At 34.9% G+C, this 20,182-nt stretch overlaps 6 protein-coding genes across 6 annotated transcripts; 3 read left to right on the top strand and 3 right to left on the bottom strand.

Moving 5' to 3' along the window:
• The first annotated feature begins 662 nt into the window (after positions 1 to 662).
• Positions 663 to 1,205, top strand: LOC145577726 (F-box protein CPR1-like). The gene has a single exon (XM_081635184.1). It carries the CDS (start codon positions 663 to 665, stop codon positions 1,203 to 1,205), a length of 543 nt encoding a protein of 180 aa, XP_081491310.1.
• A 253-nt stretch (positions 1,206 to 1,458) lies between these two features.
• On the bottom strand, positions 1,459 to 4,637 carry LOC145590135 (uncharacterized). The gene is made up of 5 exons (XM_081646884.1): positions 3,348 to 4,637; positions 2,635 to 2,822; positions 2,454 to 2,509; positions 2,242 to 2,370; positions 1,459 to 2,160 (listed from the first exon to the last, which is right to left on the bottom strand). Exons 1-5 carry the CDS (start codon positions 3,683 to 3,685, stop codon positions 1,672 to 1,674), a joined length of 1,200 nt encoding a protein of 399 aa, XP_081503010.1. The 5' UTR covers positions 3,686 to 4,637; the 3' UTR covers positions 1,459 to 1,671.
• Positions 3,808 to 4,536, bottom strand: LOC145577719 (uncharacterized). Its single transcript, XM_081635180.1, has one exon. It carries the CDS (start codon positions 4,534 to 4,536, stop codon positions 3,808 to 3,810), a length of 729 nt encoding a protein of 242 aa, XP_081491306.1.
• Positions 4,638 to 6,953: 2,316 nt separating the features above from the next.
• Positions 6,954 to 7,769, top strand: LOC145577710 (F-box protein CPR1-like). Its single transcript, XM_081635177.1, has one exon. It carries the CDS (start codon positions 6,954 to 6,956, stop codon positions 7,767 to 7,769), a length of 816 nt encoding a protein of 271 aa, XP_081491303.1.
• A 1,045-nt stretch (positions 7,770 to 8,814) lies between these two features.
• Positions 8,815 to 9,999, top strand: LOC145577705 (F-box/kelch-repeat protein At3g23880-like). The gene has a single exon (XM_081635172.1). It carries the CDS (start codon positions 8,815 to 8,817, stop codon positions 9,997 to 9,999), a length of 1,185 nt encoding a protein of 394 aa, XP_081491298.1.
• Positions 10,000 to 10,578: 579 nt separating this feature from the next.
• Positions 10,579 to 16,763, bottom strand: LOC145603609 (factor of DNA methylation 1-like). The gene is made up of 8 exons (XM_081659556.1): positions 16,638 to 16,763; positions 15,174 to 16,078; positions 14,150 to 14,331; positions 12,571 to 12,660; positions 12,205 to 12,492; positions 11,656 to 11,874; positions 11,297 to 11,562; positions 10,579 to 10,874 (listed from the first exon to the last, which is right to left on the bottom strand). Exons 2-7 carry the CDS (start codon positions 16,069 to 16,071, stop codon positions 11,335 to 11,337), a joined length of 1,905 nt encoding a protein of 634 aa, XP_081515682.1. The 5' UTR covers positions 16,072 to 16,078; positions 16,638 to 16,763; the 3' UTR covers positions 10,579 to 10,874; positions 11,297 to 11,334.
• Positions 16,764 to 20,182: the final 3,419 nt, after the last annotated feature.

The following is a 20,182-nucleotide window of genomic DNA, read 5'->3' as shown; positions in this document are numbered from 1 at the left end:
TCGAAATTAAGGGCAGTTTTTCTTCAACAACCAACCAAAATTGCCCCAACACAGAAATTGGAATATATTCTAACTACATTAGGTGACAATAATCGCGAGCATGGCAAGCTTCCAATGGAATTGGTATGTAATATCCTCTTGAGGCTACCAATTGAAGATCTTCTCCGTTTTATGTGTGTATGCAAGTGTTGGCGCGATGAAATCAAAGGCCTTTATTTCGTTAACTCTCACATTCGCCTCATAAAAAATAACAATGAGGCAAATACTAGTACAAGCTCCCTCATTGTAGTCTTTTCTCAATATATGAGAACTCTAATGTTGATTGACTTTCATTCTCCTGAGCATACTAAGGTCAGGCCTATGATTCCTAATATCCCTCTCGTCGCACCCTACCTCGTTGGTTCTTGCATTGGCCTGCTCTGCTTCATACATTGGGATAATATTAACCGAACTAGACGTTTTTCTCTTTACAACCCAATAACTGGCGCCTCCAAGCTCGTACCTAAGTTGGAATTGAACGTCTAGACCAGCATGTAAGGTATGGTTTTGGTTATGATTGTACGAGTGGAGATTATAAGATTTTGTGTTTTGCATTCAACAACGAAAATAGTAAGATCTATACTTGTGTATACAGATTGAAGAGCAATTCATGGAATGTAAACATGGACGAACCTTGTCCATATCAATGCAACTATAAAATTGGGCCATCATCTATGGTTCTTTATAATAATGCACTGCATTTCGTAACTTCGTTGAAAAAAATAATTGGGTTTGAACTTGGTAGCGAAAAGTTTTATGAAGTACCACTGCCTAGTGATCCACTGGTTGTTCGTTATCAACCAATCGAGTTGGCTAGTTTAAGGGGATGCTTGCATTTGGTAAGATTAACGGAGATATGGATTATGAAGGAATATGGCGTACAAGAATCTTGGACAAAGTTGTTTCGCTTCTCAGATGCAAATGAAAATGGATTATTTGATCGTAAAATTTTGGGGCAAAGAAGGATAATGCCTTATGCTTATTCGGAGGATGGAAGGGAAATTTTAGTAGCTTTAGATATACGTGATAACAAGATTCTTCGTTTGGATCTACAAAGTCGAGAGTTCAAGAAGCTCGAAATTTCTGGTTTACCCAAAGATTGGACCTATTGGGCACGTTTAGGTTATGCCATGCCATGGGTTGGTTCCTTTGTTCATCCTTCATAATACTTTTCTTAATAATTGGTTGTTTGTTATGGCTTTTTTATTTTATTATTAGTAGTAGTCATATAACTCTCTATTCCAAATTATAATTTGCATAAAATGTCCTTATTTTCTTCATATTTTAGTGGTTTTTAAACATATTTATCTAAAACATATTAAAAACATGGCAGCCAGAAGATTCAGAACAGAAACAACAAGAACCATGTTGATGCAACTCATACAAGCAAGCTAAGTAGCGCACAAATAGTGTAATATATTGATCGCAACCTAACAGAGCTTTAAAAATCCAACTGAGATTTGAAGATGTAAAAGTTACTGAAAGCCATTCAGAACTAAAATGAGGCCAAAGGCATGTTGACAACAAAACAAATCGAAATTGAGTCGAGTACAGTCATACACTCCCTCAAAAGAGAGGAAGAAATGAAAAATAAAAACAAAAAGTAAAAAATACATACCATGATTCAGATAATCAACATAATCCTTCAGCTAAACCCTTCTCCAAGACTGATGGTGCACAGTTCATCAGGCTCTCAGCCATAAGTTTTTCTTGCTGAACCATTTGTTCTTCTAGTTCATGCATTTCTGCGAGGAGCTTTGACTTTCTTGTCTCAAGGTTGATCATAATAGCTTTCTGGCACTTGCTTTTGTGAACTGCCACAGCCCTTTCAACAAAAGGAACTAGCCAGTCTAATCTGAATTTCATCAATTGAAGATCGGCTAAGGTGGAGTTCAGGTAATCAGCTTGGGAGTTGTTCAAGGAATCCCCTGTATTTTTTTGAAGGATAATTATCATATTTGCAAGCGACTCCAAGGCCCATGTCAGAAGGCTGTTACTCTGAACTATATGCCCTTTGATTATGTTCCCATTCTTATCCCATATTTTCTGCAAAACTGGGACTAAATTGGAGCTGACATCTATCTCTTGGAATTTCTCCAGTGAAGCACAATCATGAGTTATCTGCAAAATATTAGAAATCATGAATTACGTCCCTCACTAGAAAGGATTACTTCTAAAAAGATGTAAAGTTGATGAAAATACCTCAATAGCAGAGGCATTAAGAGGAAGTGAATCCACATTAACTAGCTTTGGGCTTGGATTATGTGGAACTAAGTCCAAGATGACACCGGTTCCTTGGATATTCTTCTCTGCAGCATCTTTTCCATAATCCTGTTAGATAAAGTGTTATGCCAGTTTCCAACAAATAGGAGAAAGTAAGACAGCCAATGGTCCTGTGGGACTTTCAAATATACCTGACGCAGAGAGTTTGTGGCGGGAACTGATCCAATATTATTCTCACACACGACCTCTGAGACAAAATCCAAGCATTCAGTATTGCATAAAGCAATTCATTCCTTAGATTAGGAATGAAAAACAAGACAAAAATTTAAAAGCCTCCTCTGAGTTTACTACTTAATTGGATAAGGCAGTAACCTTCTACATGAGTGTCCTTTTGGTTTGAGGTTGAAGGCGGATTCTCAGCACCTTGTCCATCATCCCCGTGTTTTGAATGTTCTTTTGAGCTGGATTCTGAACCAATATTATTATCAGAATCTACATCTTCCTCTTCCTCTTCCTCTTCCTCTTCATCTTCATCTTCATCTTCACCTTCTTCACACCGGCTGTCAGAAATTAGTAAGCATATTCACTTCAGAAGCCAAAAAAATTACAATACATCTTATGCATTGTTGAAGGCTCTAATCATAACAGATGTTTACATGCACGGTGAAGAATTAGGAATTCTATTCAAAATAAATGCTGTAGATATTAATAATAATAGAAAAAAACATTCACATAACTCGCCATCATATGCAATCTGAAAAGAAAATTGTTCTAATCACAATATATGTAGTATTTTCCATATACATATGCCCTTACACGATGAGCCAAGTTCCAGACAAGATGAAAGTAGCTAGGTGAAGTAGTCAGTATACAGCAGTACATGAGTACAAACACAGTTAATATCAGTATGTAGTTGTTGTAAATCACTTGAGTTTGACACTTCCACACCCATAAAACTAATGTTAGAATAGTAGTGCATCTGGAATATATCATCTTGTCACAACTCCTAAACTATCCATCATGGAACTAATAAGCACTTGAGAAAATAATCATGCATTATGCAACAACTAATTAAAAGATTTTACCGTATAAACGGCCATATATCTGAATCTGGGTTGAGCCATTCAGGAGGCGGCCAAAATAGATCAGACAATTCTTCATTTGGTGACATCAGCTTAGGATTATCGCTATTCATATAAAACACAACTAGTTCTAGATACTTTTCTGGAGATTGAAACAATTCATCATCAACAGAATTATCTCCAAACTCAGTTGGAAAACAATTCTTAGGAAATATGATGCAATTCCCTTTAACCCCATGAAACTCGTCATCATTGACAAAGAAACACTTATCATAAGTCACAAACAATACCTTATCCCCCAAATCATAAACTCTTTCCCACTTTTGCAACTCTTCATTCATCTTAAAAACCCAAAACTTGTAAATTTTTCTAACAATCAAGTAAACTTCATCATCATAAACCGCCAAAAGTTTGCGTTTATTCCCAAAATCATTCTTCGAAAGCAATGTACATAACACTTTAATCACCCTTCCATCAACACTACTAATAAGCAAGCTTGCCCTCCATGACTAACAGCACAAATATTCTCATTGTAATACTCGATATCGTCGAGCCTAAACTTGGGACCCAATTCCGAAAACCTCCATTCCCCATTAAAATTCAAAAACCCTAATATCCCTCCTTGATCAAGCGACAAAATAGCCACTGAATCCAACCCAAAATATAGGGTTTTCGTCTTAATTGGACAATTTCTGCAAAAATCAGTCACTTCCGAAGAAAAGACATCTTCATCGCCATTTGGGTGACACAATTTATACCCACAATCCATCGCAACCAATCGAAAATTAAACAAATTTAGGGTTTTGGGGAAATAATCATCGTTCAAATCGAACTTGATACCAGTTAAAGGATGACGAATTACGAGCTTACCAGGGTTCAATTCTTCAACTGTAACTAACCAGGGTGGAAAAATGCCGATGTATTTAATATCAATCGGAAAGAGAAGACAGGTCTTCTTTGTAATTAGATTTACAGAACGACCTAATTGCGTCGGTAAATTGCGTGGATAAGTCGCACAAAGAAAATGAGTTGAAGGAGGAGAAGATTTACGCCATTTTCTGCAAACTCCTCGGAATCTCCGGTAGTTGGAGCCGTCGGGTAATAGGTAAAAGCCGATTATTAGGACGACCACTTTCGGCAATTCTGACCAGTCTGCTGTCCGACGCTGCTTTTTGACCTCCCGGTTTTCCATTTCCGGCGCTTCTCACTCTAGATTTTGGTTTTGTTTTCGTCAATAATAAAGTACAAAGTAGACATTACATAGCTAAGAGCATTTTTGGCGCCACTATTGGGTTCTTATTTGGCGCCATTTCAAAGCCTGTATGGGATTGGCCGTTTGGGTACTTGGGTCAGTTGGGTGTAGGACTGTAGGGGTGTCAAAACCACGCCCCATCCGACCCGATATAAATCGAATAAAAAAATATTCAATTTAGATTTCAACTTGCGTAGATACAATAATTTAGTATTACTCAAGTTTAGAAATAGACTATACTCGATCTGAATATCTGAATTGACACCTCTAATTGAGTGCGAACCGTTCCGTTTACCTGGCGTTGGTGCCAAGTTGTCTAACACAAAAGTTATCCTAAATTGTGTATTACAAAAAGATACAAAGTATGTTTTAGCTTATTTTTAATTTTCAAAAAAATAAATAAAAAGATTCGGGTATGTTCTTAAAATAAAATCTTATTTTATCTATAAAATAATTTAGTAGAGTAAGGCCCCGTTCTTTAGAGCTGTTTTGCTCTGCTCTGTGCTGAAATCTGCTTTGCTTTGCTTTGCTCTGCTCTGCTTTGCTGAAATCTGCTCTGCTCAGCTCTACTTAAAATTAATACTTAATAATAATTAATAATTAATATTTAATAATAATAATAAATAATTAATATTTTATTATAATAATAATAATAATTAATTAATATTTAATTATAATAATACTTAATACTAAATAATAATAATAACAATAATTAATTATTGATATTTAATAAAAAATAAAAAATAATAATTATTAATAATAATAATAATAATAATAATAATAATAATAATAATAACAATAATAATTAATATTTAATAATAATAATAATAGTAATAATAATAGTAACTATACTAATAGTAATAATATACTTATAACTAATAATATTAATTATAATAACAATAATTGATTTTTATAATAGCAATTAATATTAAGATAATAACTAATATTTAAAGATACTACTAATTATTAATTTTTAATAATAATAATAATTAAATAATATTTAATAATAATTATAATTAATATAATAATAAATAATATTTAACTTTAAAAATTTAATGATTATAATAATAATGCGATAATATTAGTAGTAGTAGTAATAATAATAATAATAATAATAATAATAATAATAATAATAATAATAATAATAATAATTAATATTTCTTTCAAAAAAAAAAAATTAATAATTAATAATAATAATAATAATTAATATTTAATAATAATAATAATAGTAGTAATAATAATAATAATAATAATAATAATAATAATAATCTGCTCTGCTCTGCTGAAATCTGCTCTGCTCTGCCCAGAAGCTCAAAAGAACAGGGCCTAAATTTCATACGGAGTAGACTAATATTATTGGTAAAAGCTATCAATTTGTAGCATAAACTCTAATGTCACTCTCATATCTTACAACTTCACTCAACAATTCACTCAACAATTCAAAAAGTATCCTAATTATATTTGAAAAAAAAAAGTTATTAACATCCTAGTAATAAAAGGCAATGAGCCAATGACACAAATATCCGGAAACAAAAGGATATACTATTGTTTTCAACTTTTCGTAGTTTGCTGTCATGTTTCACTTTATTTTGTGTTTGTTTCCTAACATATCTCTAATAGAGTACTAGGGTTCATTAATTTAGTAATACGAAGTATAATTTATCATATCATATCTAGTTTCCTAGGTAAGTTAGGTTTTTGTTCTATGGGTAGCTTAGTATAATTATTCTATTTGCTGCACAAGATTATTCAACCAAGTCAAGTGAATTAACATATTTTTCTCCTAACTCCTAATACAATCCCCTATTCTTTGTACGTGTGTTGTTAACTAGTTACCATGAAGAAATCTGAAAAAAGTTCAAGCAACCATAAACGAACATTGTGCACAAAATTTGAGTTAAACAAACGCTCGGCGAAGTCAACTTTTCTCAATCAACCATTCACAATAACCCCAACATCGAAATCTCTACTGAATAAGCAAAATATTCTAATTACACTAAGTGACAATAATCGCGAGCATGGAAGGCTTCCGATGGAGTTGGTATGCAACATCCTTTCGTGGCTACCAATTGAAGATCTTCACCGTTGTAAGAGTGTATGCAAAAGTTGGCGCGATGAAATTAACACCCCTTATTTCATCAACTCTCACATCCGCCGTATAAAAAATAACAATGAAGCAAATAGCAGTACAAGCTCTCTTGTCATAGTCTTTTCTCCCAAGTATAATATTCTTATGTCGATTGATTTTCACTCTCCTGAGAATACTAAGGTCAGGCCTAACTCCTAATATCTCTCTGGACAATCCCTACCTCGTCGGTTCTTCCATTGGTCTGTGCTTTACTCATTTGGAGTATTCTATGTCAAAAGAAAACCAAACTAGACGTTTTTCTCTTTACAACCCGATCACTGGAGCCTCCAAGCTCATACCTAAGTTGGAACCTCTAAACCCGAATTTAAGGAATGGTTTTGGTTATGATTGTACGAGTGGAGATTATAAGATTTTGTGTCTGGCAACAGACCAAGAAGATTTTATGACAACCTATACTTGTGTCTACAGTTTGAAAAATAATTCATGGAAGGTAAACATGGACGAACCTTGTCCATATTTATGTGGCAATATACCATGGTCGTCATGTATGGTTCTTTCTAATAATGCACTGCATTTCATAGCTTCGGAAAAATTAATTGCGTTTGATCTTGGAAGCGAAAGATTTCATGAGATACCACTACCTAGTGATCAAGTGATTTCTTGTATTATTCAACCATTCGAGTTGGCTAATTTAAGGGGATGCTTGCATTTGGTTACATTAACGGAGATATGGATTATGAAGGAATATGGTGTACAACAATCATGGACTAAATTGTTTCGCTTCTCAGAAGCAAATGAATGTGCCTTATTTGATCGTACGATTTTGGGACAAAGAAGGATAATGCCTTATGCTTATTCAAAGGACGGAAGAGAAATTCTAGTAACTCTAGCAACACTTCATAACATGTTTTTTCGTTTAGATATAGAAAGTCGAGAGTTCAAGAAACTTGAAATTTTAAGTTTACCAAAAGATTGGGAATATTGGGCACATTCTGGTGATGCCATGCCAGGGTTGGTTCCTTTGTTTATCCCTCGTTTTCAACTACTTAATAATATCTCTTTCATATTAGATGAATTGTTTTGACTTTTTTAATCAATCAAAGAACAAAGTTGACCCCTTTGTTTGTAATTCGTATATTTCAATTAGTGAAAAAGTATGTCAAAAAATATGGAAAATTTGCAAATTACAGCCATTAAGATAATCAAAAACTGGAAATTGATAGTTTTTAAAAATAATCATAAAAAAAGTGAAGTTAATTAACAAGACAAAAGCCATAACATTGACTACAACTAGTTATTTAGATAATTAAATTTAATTTTAAAAAATTGATAGTTCCTCCTGCTAGCTAGGCCTTTGTCCAATGGAGTCAGTAGTCCGTGTCTTGTTTCCTGGTTTCTGTTTGGTGTGCTTTTTTTTGGTCTGGTTTTGTATTTTTTTCACCAAAAACAAAATAATAATAAATAATAAATTTTAAAAAATTATCTTTTTATAAAACAAATTTTAGGATAACTTTTGAGTTGATAGTGTCATTATCTTACTATGGCATTGGCATGGAATGACTTTGTACTTTTAAAACAAATCACTTTTTTTTATTAAAAAAATCACCTTGATAAATTATACAGTATTATAAAATAAGATAAATTTATATTTTGTATATGTTTTAGGAGATAAAATTGTTCTTTCATTAGCAATATAATACGGAGTAATATATCATACTATCATCGTATCTAGTTTCCTTAGCTAGCTAAATAAAGCTTCGTATATTAGGTTTTATTCTAGCGTAAATAATGTATTTTGTGTCATTCAGTCACTAATTGATATACTTTTTCCATACTGATAAAATTAGGAGAATAATATATTTATTTATTTTTTTGAAAGAAAGGAGAATAATATATTTATTAATTAGTTATGTTAACATATTATTTAGTAAATATTATTGTAGGTTTTGTATATATATACTCTACCTAATAATCAAGCAATCTTTACCAAAAGTTTTTTTTGAAAAAAATCAAGTTTGTCAAATACACTATTCCCTCTTTACCCTAAATTTGTCAAATTTGAAGTTGTTGTCATGAAAGACATTAAAACAAGTATTATCAACAATGAACGACGATTTTTCAAAAAACTAATGTTAAAGACCAAAATAGCCTTAACACCGAGATCGATAAATATTCTAAGTACACCAAGTGACAATAATCGTGAGCATGGCAGGCTTCCGATGGAGTTGGTATGTGACATCCTATTGCGGCTACCTGTTGAAGCTCTTCTCCGTTGTAAATGTGTATGCAAGTGTTGGCGCGATGAAATCAATAGCCTTAATTTCATCAACTCTCACACTCGCCTCATGAAAAATAACAATGAGGCAAATACAAGTAAAAGCTCCCTCATACTAGTCTTTTCTCGTGGGCTGAAAACTCTCACGTCCTTTGATTTTCATTCTCCTGAAAATACTAAGGTCAGGTCTATAATTCCTAATATTAGCCATAGCGACTCACCCTTCCTAGTTGGTTCTTGCACCGGCCTACTCTGCTTCGCGCAAATGGATTATATTGAGCTAACTAGAAAAAAACGAGCTAGAATCTTTTCGCTGTACAACCCGATCACTGGCGCCTCAAAGCTTGTACCTCAGTTTGAACCTCGAAACCTGACTTTAAGGAAAATAGGTTTTGGTTACGATAGTACGAGTGAAGATTATAAGATTTTGTGTTTGGCATTAAAGAAAGAAAATTTGAAGACATATTCTGGTTTATACACATTGAAGTCCAATTCATGGAAAATAAATATGGACGAACCTTGTCCATTTGATATAATAGGGCCACTGTCTAGTATGGTTCTTTCTAATAATGCATTGCATTTCATAACTTTGTCAAATAAATTAATTGGTTTTGATCTTGGAAGAGAAAGGTTTCATGAGGTACCACTGCCTAGTGATCAAAGGATTTCGTATGACGTACGAATTGAGTTGGCTAATTTAAGGGGATGCTTGCATTTGGTAAGATTAACAGAGATATGGATTATGAAGGAATATGGTGTGCAACAATCGTGGATTAAGTTGTTTTGCTTCTCACAGGCGAATGAATGTGCATTATTTGATCGTAATATTTTGGGTAAAGAATGGATGATCCCTTGTGCTTATTCAGAGGATGGAAAGGAGATTTTAGTAGCTATAGGTATACATAACTGGTTTTTTCGTTTGGATCTACAAAGTCTAGAGTTTAAAAGGCTTGAATTTTCTAATTTACCCAAAGATTGGGAATTTTGGGCATATTCGGCTTATGCCATACCATGGGTTGGTTCCTTTGTTTATCCCTAATCTAAAGTGCTTTGTACTACTATTTCACAATATATACTACATTTGTTAAATGTTATGTGCAACTTTGGAGTATTATATGTGAGATAGAAAATATTCCAAAGTTACACATAACATTTAATGGAGATAATAAGGTGCGTTTGATTCAAATAATGATATGGGTATGGAATGAGGAATGAAACCGGGGTGGTATGAGTTTCGAACTTGATACTTAATTCCATTTGTTTGATTTTGAGTTGGGAATGATATGTTTTTCTTTTGATTTGAAGCTAAAGGTATTCCCCGGCTCCCCCCTTGGGTTTCAAAATCCGGGTTTTAAAATTGAATTTTATAAAAACAAACAATAGGTATGAGTTTCGCTCATTCTAAAACCATACCTCATACCTTAGATGCTTGGAACAAATGCCCCCCGTTCTAATAAATTTATGATTTGCTTAAAGTGTCCTTGGTATAAGTTGTTATTTCATATGGTCTAGTATTAAATAAAACTTGTCATTGCACAAGGTTAACTTTTTAGTTTATTTGCTTTGATTTTTTTCCCCCAATAATCTCCTCCTGTCATTTTAAATTTTCAACACAATGTTTCCAACAAGCTATACAAATCAGTGAATCACATAAGCAGATTTAGCAAGATAGGGAACATAACATGAGACTACAAAGGCTACAACTATCATCATATGAAGTACTATTAGAAGATGAACAAATTGTCTAATGATACCTCACTTATTAAAGTAGTGATTGAATCACAAATGTTGTATAGCCTAGCATAGCGTTAAATGAGCGAAAGCTGACTGATACACAAATGTCATGGATCTAGACCTTCCATTAGGTGAAACTTTGAGGCTGGAACATTGCATTTGCTAGAGATCAACAAGTTCCTGCAAGACAATTCAAAAACAGAATTTCAATATCTCATGTACAACCATCCATTAAATAAAACAAATGATCAATTTGGTTTTGATTGTACATCATATGATTAGAAACCAAGGCACAAAATTCAACCACTAACTAGCTAAATAGACCCATGGGGATGTTGGACAAGGAGGTCAAAAGGAACAGTATGAAAAATTGACAAATCAGAGCATGCAAATTACAGAGCATTGCCCCAAAACTTCTGGAGACCCCAACCCTTGTGCACCCACAGACATACAAACTGCAAGGGTTTCCTTCCATAATAACACATAAGCACCCTGATTTGCCACAAATTAGTCCTCAAATCATTTAATGCAGTGTTGGGCACAAAGATCAAGATAATCACAGCGAAATGGAAACCAAGTTAGGTTGTCAAATGCCCACTTACCAAAAGACTCGTTTGGGAGAGCAAGCAAATGGACGATTTCACCTCTTGCGTTTCAGAGTCTTCAGATTCCTAAATATATAATTAACAACCTCCTTTACAGTAGCCTTACGTCCTTCCTTGTAGTTCCAGAGTTCATTGATCACGTATCTCCCACTTGGATTATACTCATTCAGCTCTTTCAAGGCCACAGTAACTGTTTTGTATACTTCATCACCCCACTCCTCCTTGAGCTTCATCAATTTCTCATCTTTTTCATTGATTACTTCCTGCATCATGAATCCATTGTCAAGTCCAAAGTGGTAAATACTGATACAAACTAAAGACTAGCAAATTCAGATCTAAAGGAAGAGATAATTCACCTTGGTTTCTCCATTATTATGTTCAATAATTCTGAAAGGATGCCACGCTGGATCTTTCAAATTCTCTTGCCACAGCGAGCATCCCTCACTTGCTTTCACAAAGGCCTCGTCTATTGGGAATCTTTTTTTGCATTCATCAACAAAGGCCTTCTCATCTATCTCACCCATTCTTTTGATACCAATATTAGTGCGGTTACTTTGCAACATTTCTAATAGAGCCTGGAGAATGAATAGTATATTATACACAAATCATCAGAATTAACATCTGAAATTTCTAATATGCAGCCAAATAAGCAAATTAATACAATATGAAAATTAACATTAAATCCTAAAATAGTATCAGCCAACTAAAATAAGGTAATAGATGAAAAGGAAGCGAGAAAAACAGCTATAAATATCACTTCAGCTTCCTACTATTGATATATAGTGTCCTACTATCCTCCATGCAATAAAGGGATTATGATCTACGCCTGGTCTATATGGCTAGATGATGATGATAAAATACCAGTTGTAGATATATCTTGGAGAAACAAATATGTAAAGACATACATTAATTAACACACTTCGAGCTTCCTGCAGTTCATCGTTGCTCTGCCTTTGTTTTATCACAAGAGTCTGATTCATATCTTCTAAATGGTTCATATCATCAATCTTCTGATCCAACTCTTCTTTCATCTCCTTCATCTTCCTCTGGACTGCGGCATCATCGTCATCTCCAAGATGCTTCATAACTTCTAATTTTCCTTTTAGCTCCTCAATCTCCAACTGTAACTTTTGCCTAGCATCCAGCTCCTTTTCTAGCTGAAGAATTTTCTTCAAGGCCTCTTCCTTCTCTCTCTGCACATCCGAACTTTGTCATTAAGGGTTAAATATGGAAAGTATATGCTTTGATGGCACACACTAGCCAAAAATTACCTTTTGTTCTTCAACAAGCCTCAATACATTTTCATCTGCTTTCTTCTGCTCCACGGAAGCCATTTGCAGTGAATTGTTTCTTTCATCATTCTAAGAGTATATAAATTCACCCAGATTAGAAACCAAATGCCAGGAGAAGACTTCAATAAATATCTAAAGTTTACAAACCTATAATAACCTAAAAAACACAGAATTTGAAACATAACACGGACATAAGACAATGAACAACATGCAAAGTCAGATATAAATGAAACATCCTTTTGGAGCTACAGTAAATGTATCAGAGGAAAGGTCCCCAGTAATTTCCATTGACTTAAAATCCATGCCATGCAGCACTTGACCCCAGCAAAGTGAAGTCGATCTGTAGTTGAGTAGAATAATACTACTAACATAGTAACACCATCCTATTGTCTATTCTGCTTTTCTATCATCAATGTTGGCATCTGCAAATAAGTCACAGTAAACCACCAAACACACCAGAGATACAACAGATGTGATAATATTATCTTTAGAAGCTTAATGTTTGACTAAAAACAAAGGTGAGTGACTATATTTGCCTACTGCAGCCACAGGATCAATAATCCCAGTTGGAGTTACTAAGACAGATTTTCGTGCCTACAGAACCTCAGAACATTAGAAAAGCATATATGTGCAAGATGTGTGTCTCTATTCGTTGGAAGCAGGTCAGCACAAATATTTGAAAATATCCTACAATGGAACCAGCCAAGCCACCAGTGATTGTTAGGTACGACAGAGAACAGAGACAAGTGACCACTGAGGAAATGCAGAAACAGCTGAAACAAGCAAAGCGGCAGCCACAACACACCTAGCCCTCCCACACCAGTAGTGGACACCATTAGGATCCCTTTCGGCAGTTGAGGAAGAAGACAAAATATGTGTATATAAATAGATAGGAACGAATGAAGAAGGCAGTCAGTTGTTTTGTTATCTGTGTTTGCACATTGGAGCTTTGTAGCCTCAAGCTACTACCTTGGAGATAAGTAGCCTAAAGCTTATTGTTTTGTAACTATTTTCCCTAAATCAATGCCAAGATTCAACCTTTCTCTTTAATCTAAATAAGTATATATCTTGTGAGCTTGAAAGTTAGGCACTGAGTCCATAACATATCCAGATGACTAAAATACCAGATCAAAGAGGGTTACAACACTATGACAGGCTAACTGCCAACCTTCCAGAGGTTTGGTCATGCCTAGAGTACATATGAGATTCATAATCTGAAATATCCTTGAAGATGTATATGCAGCAGAATCAAGTGTGCAACAATCTACACGAAAGTAGCAACCAAAAAGCTTCCATCAAATCCAAAACCAGTCCACAAAAACAAAACCAAAGGCGGTCCAAAGCCTCATTTCCAAATGGATGGCATCAAGATGCATGAACCAAAAATCTATGTCATGTAAAAATCCAAAACCAGTCCAACTAGCTATTTTTTTTAAAACATTAAGATATCCACAGTAAAATAAATGAAGTAAACAATCAAGAATTCTTGTCTCTGATTTGTCAGTTTGTAACAATAACACCACCCAAAAAGTTAACAAGAACACAGGAAACAGCTCACCTGCTGCTTCTCCTCATCGAGTTTCTGCCGTTCACGTTCAGTTAAGACCTCACGTTTGCTTAATTCTCTAGTGCGCCAATCAAGCTGTCTTTTCTTCGACTCCAAATCATGATTCATCTTTTCTTGTTCTGCCAATATTCTTTGAACATGATCTCGAGCAATGCGCTGCATCTTACGGGTTTCTGTTAAACAAAACAAAAACTACAAAAGGTAAGCAAGTTGGAATTTTCAAAATTTTCAGCCACCCTCAACTGTCCTTGAAAAAAGAAGATACTGAATCTAATTCAAAACTTGTATCAAGATAAGAACTCAAATAACAGAAATATAACCATCAAAAGTTATCAATGTTAACATGTGGACCCATTGGAAACCTCACTACAAACATGAAATAATAAGGTGAACAAGGAGAAAACCAGAAGAAGATCTTGTATCAAAGACAAGACTCCATAACAAATACTTGCCAATCAGCTCTTGCACTCATGTAAGTCAAGCATTTCTACAATTAGTTCTTAGCAGGTTGTATAAGCTAGTTAAACTAGCAGAATATATTAGCTGTTTAAATAAAGTGTTTGGCAAACAGTTGTTAATTCATAGCTACTCTACTAGTCTACTGTAACGGATAATATATAGCGAGGGAGATTTTTCAGCACACTTGGTCAAGGGTAATAAACATTACTAACTTTAGGATACAATAGTCATTTCACAACTATATTTACAAACCTCTTTTCCACAAACCTTCAACAACCAACTATTTCAAAATCGGATTGGACTTAAACCTCTCTTCTAATTCTCTCTCAACCAAATACTCTCATTAGAGGTTTAAACTAGTCATACCTCTCTTATTGCCCATGAGAAAAAAACATGGTTTCATACCCTGCTTTTAGTCCACAAGGACAAATAGAAAATGAACCAAGCATTTAATAACACAGCAAAATTATAAACAATTTAATGTTAATGTATGTATCAATGAAAGCAGCATAGCATATAATGGAATAAAGCACATTTTGTGGTTTAAGGAATTTACCTTCATAAAATGCTTGGTGGAGGTTGTCTTTTTCTTCGAGCATCCGACTCAAGGACATAGCTTTCTCATTGACTCTGGATTGCATTTCATCCAGGTTCTGGTTCTTCATGTCAATCTCATTAGCCAAGGTGACAACCATTTTTTCAGTGTCCTGTCTTCCCTTTTGCATAACTTCTGAAAGTGTCTTGAGTTCTCGGTTCTTGCGAAGGTACTCTCCCATCAGACCTTCTGCATGGTAATCATCTGCACGGGCAAACCATCCATAGATAGCAGAACCAAGATTCCCCTTTTTACTAATCCACTCCTTCTTACTGTGATGACCAGCTTCAAATGACTTCTCAAAGTCCACAGCGTTTTTGAAGCCAGCCCACTCCTTCTCAAAGTGAACCACAGCTTGTGCAACTTGTTCTTGTTCGTCATGAAAAACTTCAATTCCCAAAGGCTTATACTTGGAGAAAGTTTTCATCCAGAACCCACTGTCAGTCACTTGTTTTCCAGTCTTTTCATCACTCACGATATTGACAACAACACCAATCCACGGCCAGCAAAAGATATCCTCTTTTTGCTCACTAGCTTGTGGTTCTGGATCAGCTGCTTGGGTAGGTTGTGCAGATCCAAAACCCAAGTCAACTTCTAAATATCTCGCCAATGCAAGATGGGTAGCCTTTTGTTTAGCACTTCGATGGGAAGCACCTTTGGCAACACCGGAGGCGTGTTGGAACAGGTCCTTGAATCCATACTCTTGCTTCTTCTTACCCGCGCAAAACGGGCATCTAAGGAAACCATTTGGTTTCTTCACCTTGTACATCCCAGATTGCAATTCTTTATACGGTTTCTCCACATACTCCTCAATCTCCGAATCACTGATCCCAGATTCTTCGCCTGAGCTGTTCTCCATCAATTTCCTTCAAAGAGAAGTTGCAACATTTGCATTACAAATTAACCAATTCGTTAAGTCATACGGTTTGTAGCCTAGTAACATCATCACGGAACGAAACACCCGAATCTTAATTTAACTCCAATCAACATTTCTACTAGCTTGTATTAGATCAGTGGAAACACTGAATGTAACAGATTGTTATATTCATAATTCTTACAAGAAATTAATTTTTCACAGCTCCATCCTAACATTTAAGGGTTATAATTATACAACAAAAGCATGAAATCCATTAGCAAACCAAATTTGACTCATTTATCAACTTAATAAGTTAAAAAAAAACGCATAAAAATCTTCTCGCTTAAGAATATCAACGCATATTGCACAGAATCGAAATTCTAGCAAAAAAATTATCTCGTTATAATCTTTCAAAACATCGTAAACATAACCACTAGGTCAATAATCAACCTTAGAAGAACCCTAAATTGACTATACTGACAATTAAATCAACGACAGAGTGAAACTAAACCCTAGATTGTGAAATTGAAATTCGATGATTTAAAAAGTAAAAAAGAAGGATAACCTACCTCAGAAGCAGCTTCAATGGAGGAGAGAAAGCTCAGAGTACACTTCAATGGAGGAGAGAGAGAGTGGGCAGCGAAAGTGTGAAAAAGAAGACAAATACTGTAATTAGCTAATTACTAATTACGATGAAATAAAAAAATTAAAAATTGTGGTTTGTAAATGTGAAAATACCCAAATTGCCCCCATTTAATCTGTTTTTTTTTTTTTTTACCAGAATTATTTATTACGAACAATCCTTTTTTTGAGCTCTTTCCCAAAATATTGCTGAGAAAATACTCAATTCCATATATACCGTCTCTTTTTATTTAATTTCGAGATTACCGTCCACGTCACCGATTTAAGCGAGTTTTTTTTTTATTTTTTCGGTTTTTACAGAAAACCGCTACTTCAAGTAGCGGTTTTCATCTTAGTAATAGTGGCGGTTTTAAGTATCAAAATTATACGTAAAAAAAGAGTGTTCATATGAAGTATATTTCTTCTCTCTCATGTTTTGCTTCCAATAAAATATTCATCTCCCACAATCGTTCTACTTCTTGAAAGAACCCCATTTGATTTTGCCACCATTAGCAGCGGCGCTTACGCCGGAGAATTGATGTTGCCGCCACCGTCACCGTCAATAACTCACTGCTGTTGTAATATAGGGATGTAGGCGTGGTAATTTTTCCAATTCAATTGTTAACTTAATCCCTAATTTGTTTTTAATTATTCAATCCACTTGTTAATTTTTCAATTTTTGTAATTATGTAATTTAGATCTAATCAAATTAAGTTTTGGTTTTGTTTTTTAAAATTATTTTATGTGTTGTTTTTGATTGATTCGTAGAGTTATCAAACTTAAGTAACTCTAGATTTGTTTTATTTTCTTCTTAGTATTACTGTATTATAATACTATATCAATCTTAGTATTATAGTTAGTGGTGGGCATGGGCCGTGCCGGGCCTGTCGTGGGCCGTGCCTAGGCGGGCCATGAACAGTGTCGTGCCGGGCCGTGCCGGCCCACGGTGGAGGCGGGCCGTGCCGTGCCGTGCCGGCCTTCAAGGTTTCCCTGTCCACGGCACGGCACGGCCCACCGTGCCGGTCGTGCCGTGCCGGGCCGCCCGTCGTGCCGGCCACCGTGCCGGCCCACGGTGGAGGCGGGCTGTGCCGGCCCACGGCTTACCCTTTTTTCTTTTTTTTTAAAAAAAAAAAAATTAAAAAAAACTTTAAAAAAACTTGAATTTTTTTTATGAAAGAAAAAATTGAATTGAATAATTATACAATTTAATATTTGAATTTAATAATTATTAAATTTTTTATGGAGTTAAGTTATATTAAATATTGTTTAAATTATATTAATATTTATTGTTCATTCATAATTTACTATATATCATATTATTCATATAACTATATAAGTATTAGACAAAAATTAAATAACAATATAACATATTCCATAAAATTAAAAGTTGAAAAAATTCATTCATAAAAATTTATTAAGTAAAAGATAATATGAAGTACAAGTGTACAACTAACAATAATTGATGAATAACTTATTTTGTTATTTTATTATACGGCTAATGTTAATAGAGTACATAGCCAACATAGGAAATACTAACATTTTCACTAATTAATAGAGTACATAGGAAATACTAGAATTTTCGCTAATTAATATTAATTCTCGAGTTGTTGGTAATCTTCAATCAAGGTCTTCATTATCTTCTTCGTCTTCATTTTCGGCTTCATGTTCACTAGCTAATGCGGAGGAGCTAGTTGAACCAGAACGATCGGAACCATCGATGTTGTCGTTGGCCGTAAAAGTACGATCTTGGATGCGTTCTTGGGCATCCATCCAATCCTTCAAGCAAACACACATTTCTAGTGTTTCGGGCTTCAAACTTGTTCTTCTATCGTCTAGAACCCTTCCCGAAGCACTAAAAGCTCGTTCCGAGGCAACGGAGGAGGCTTGGATGCTGAAAATATCACGTGCCATTGCCGCCAAAATTGGATGCTTTGTGCTTTGGGATTTCCACCAATCTAGGATGTCCATCCCCAACCTCGAATCTTCGTCCAAGCCTTTCATGAAGTCGTAGTTTAAGTACATTTGCAACTCCGAAACATCGCTTTGTGTTCGCCTTGATGATGATCCACTACCTGAAAACTTAGATAACATGTTAGCAGCTTGGGCCGCCAAACTTTTGCCCGTTTTACTTACGCTTTTGGATGTTTGAGAAGGGGCAAAATGAGTGACGGTTCCATATTTAGATTCATAAACTCTATATAACTCAAAAAATTTATCTTTCACATGATTTTTATATTGTTCGACACCATCACCGAGTTGCATGCATTCATAGTAAATATTGGAGGGAAAAAACAAGAGCAGCGCCAGTTTATAGCCGTTAGCCCGCGGGCCGTGCCTGCGGGCCGTGCCTGCGGGCCGTGCCTACGGGCCGTGCCTGCGGGCCGTGCCTGCGGGCCGTGCCACGGGCTATTGGCCGGGCTCGTGCCGTGCCGGGCCACTTTTGGATTTTTTTTCACCGCAGCCCGCACGAGGCACGAGGGGCGTGCCATCGTGCCGGGCCGGGCCTGCCGTCGGGCCGGGCCGTGCCGGGCCATCCTCGTGCCGTGCCCGGGCCGCCCGCGTGCTGACCCGGCCCATGCCCAGCTCTAATTATAGTTATGTGAAATTTGTAGGAAAAGCTTTGGGTATTATAGTTATGGAGTATTATAGCTATGTAATTTATTCAGCTTTTTTTTAAGTTGAAAGAACTTTTTTTTAAAGGAAACCGCTACTTCAGTTTCCAGTTTCTATTTGAACTGATTTTAAAAAATGGGTTATTTTTTTCCCTGCTTACGTGGACAGTATTTATGAAATTTTTGAAAAAGTGACGGTAATTTGGGAATTAAGTCTTTTGGTAGCATTATTTAGGGAAAGAGCTCCTTTTTTTTTTTTCCTTCTCATTTGGGAACTTGGGATTTGGTAACTAAATTCAATATGGATTATTTAATTTACCATATTAAAATTATTAATAGTGTATAGTGTGATATTGTGGTCATGTGGTGTATATAGGGAACCTAACAAAACTAACAACAATCTCACACTTTACAAGAATTACAACAACAACAAAAGTCTTTTAGTCCTGATGCTATGATAATCGTTGTAATGAATCGTCTCACAGAAGAAAGAAAAAGAAAAAAAAAATTAAACATTTGAAAATAAGTGTGTAAAGTGAGAAAAAGATAGAGCATCCAATCAAGAATAAAATTTTAAAAAGTATTAAAGGAGTGGTAAAATGTGTAAATAAAATTTAAGAAAGATTTAGCAAATGAAATAAATGATTTTTTTTTTTTTGAGCACATGAAATAAATAAAGTTCATACAACATGAATTGAGTAAAATAATAAAATTAAATGTTAATATAAGATAAAATAAATAAAAGTACCATAACACGTTATTAGTGTGATTTTCCCTCCCCACACCCCGATTCAACATCATTTTTTCTTTTTTTCATCACTCTTTTCCAAGTTTTCTCAATCCTCTCACACTTTCATAAAAAAAATAAAAAATAAATAAAG

The sequence above is a fragment of the Chenopodium album genome, chromosome 2, assembly GCF_948465745.1.
Source record: "Chenopodium album chromosome 2, dcCheAlbu1.1, whole genome shotgun sequence".
Taxonomy (NCBI): Eukaryota; Viridiplantae; Streptophyta; class Magnoliopsida; order Caryophyllales; family Amaranthaceae; genus Chenopodium; species Chenopodium album.
The sequence above is the reverse complement of the archived record's forward strand: the minus strand, read 5'-3'. Positions and strand labels throughout refer to the sequence as shown.

Bases quoted from the DNA above. Each gene is read 5' to 3' on its own strand.
- LOC145577710 (XM_081635177.1), top strand. From the start codon at position 6,954: ATGTCAAAAGAAAACCAAACTAGACGTTTTTCTCTTTACAACCCGATC.
- LOC145577719 (XM_081635180.1), bottom strand. From the start codon at position 4,536: ATGGAAAACCGGGAGGTCAAAAAGCAGCGTCGGACAGCAGACTGGTCA.
- LOC145603609 (XM_081659556.1), bottom strand. From the start codon at position 16,071: ATGGAGAACAGCTCAGGCGAAGAATCTGGGATCAGTGATTCGGAGATT. The intron at 12,661-14,149 runs GTGAGCTGTTTC...ATATACTCTTAG, and splicing joins TCGATGAGGAGAAGCAGCAG to AATGATGAAAGAAACAATTC. The intron at 11,875-12,204 runs GTATGTCTTTAC...TTCATTCTCCAG, and splicing joins CTCGAAGTGTGTTAATTAAT to GCTCTATTAGAAATGTTGCA.
- LOC145577726 (XM_081635184.1), top strand. From the start codon at position 663: ATGGACGAACCTTGTCCATATCAATGCAACTATAAAATTGGGCCATCA.
- LOC145590135 (XM_081646884.1), bottom strand. From the start codon at position 3,685: ATGAATGAAGAGTTGCAAAAGTGGGAAAGAGTTTATGATTTGGGGGAT. The intron at 2,371-2,453 runs GTATATTTGAAA...TTTATCTAACAG, and splicing joins CCACAAACTCTCTGCGTCAG to GATTATGGAAAAGATGCTGC. The intron at 2,161-2,241 runs GTATTTTCATCA...AATATTTTGCAG, and splicing joins TTAATGCCTCTGCTATTGAG to ATAACTCATGATTGTGCTTC.
- LOC145577705 (XM_081635172.1), top strand. From the start codon at position 8,815: ATGTTAAAGACCAAAATAGCCTTAACACCGAGATCGATAAATATTCTA.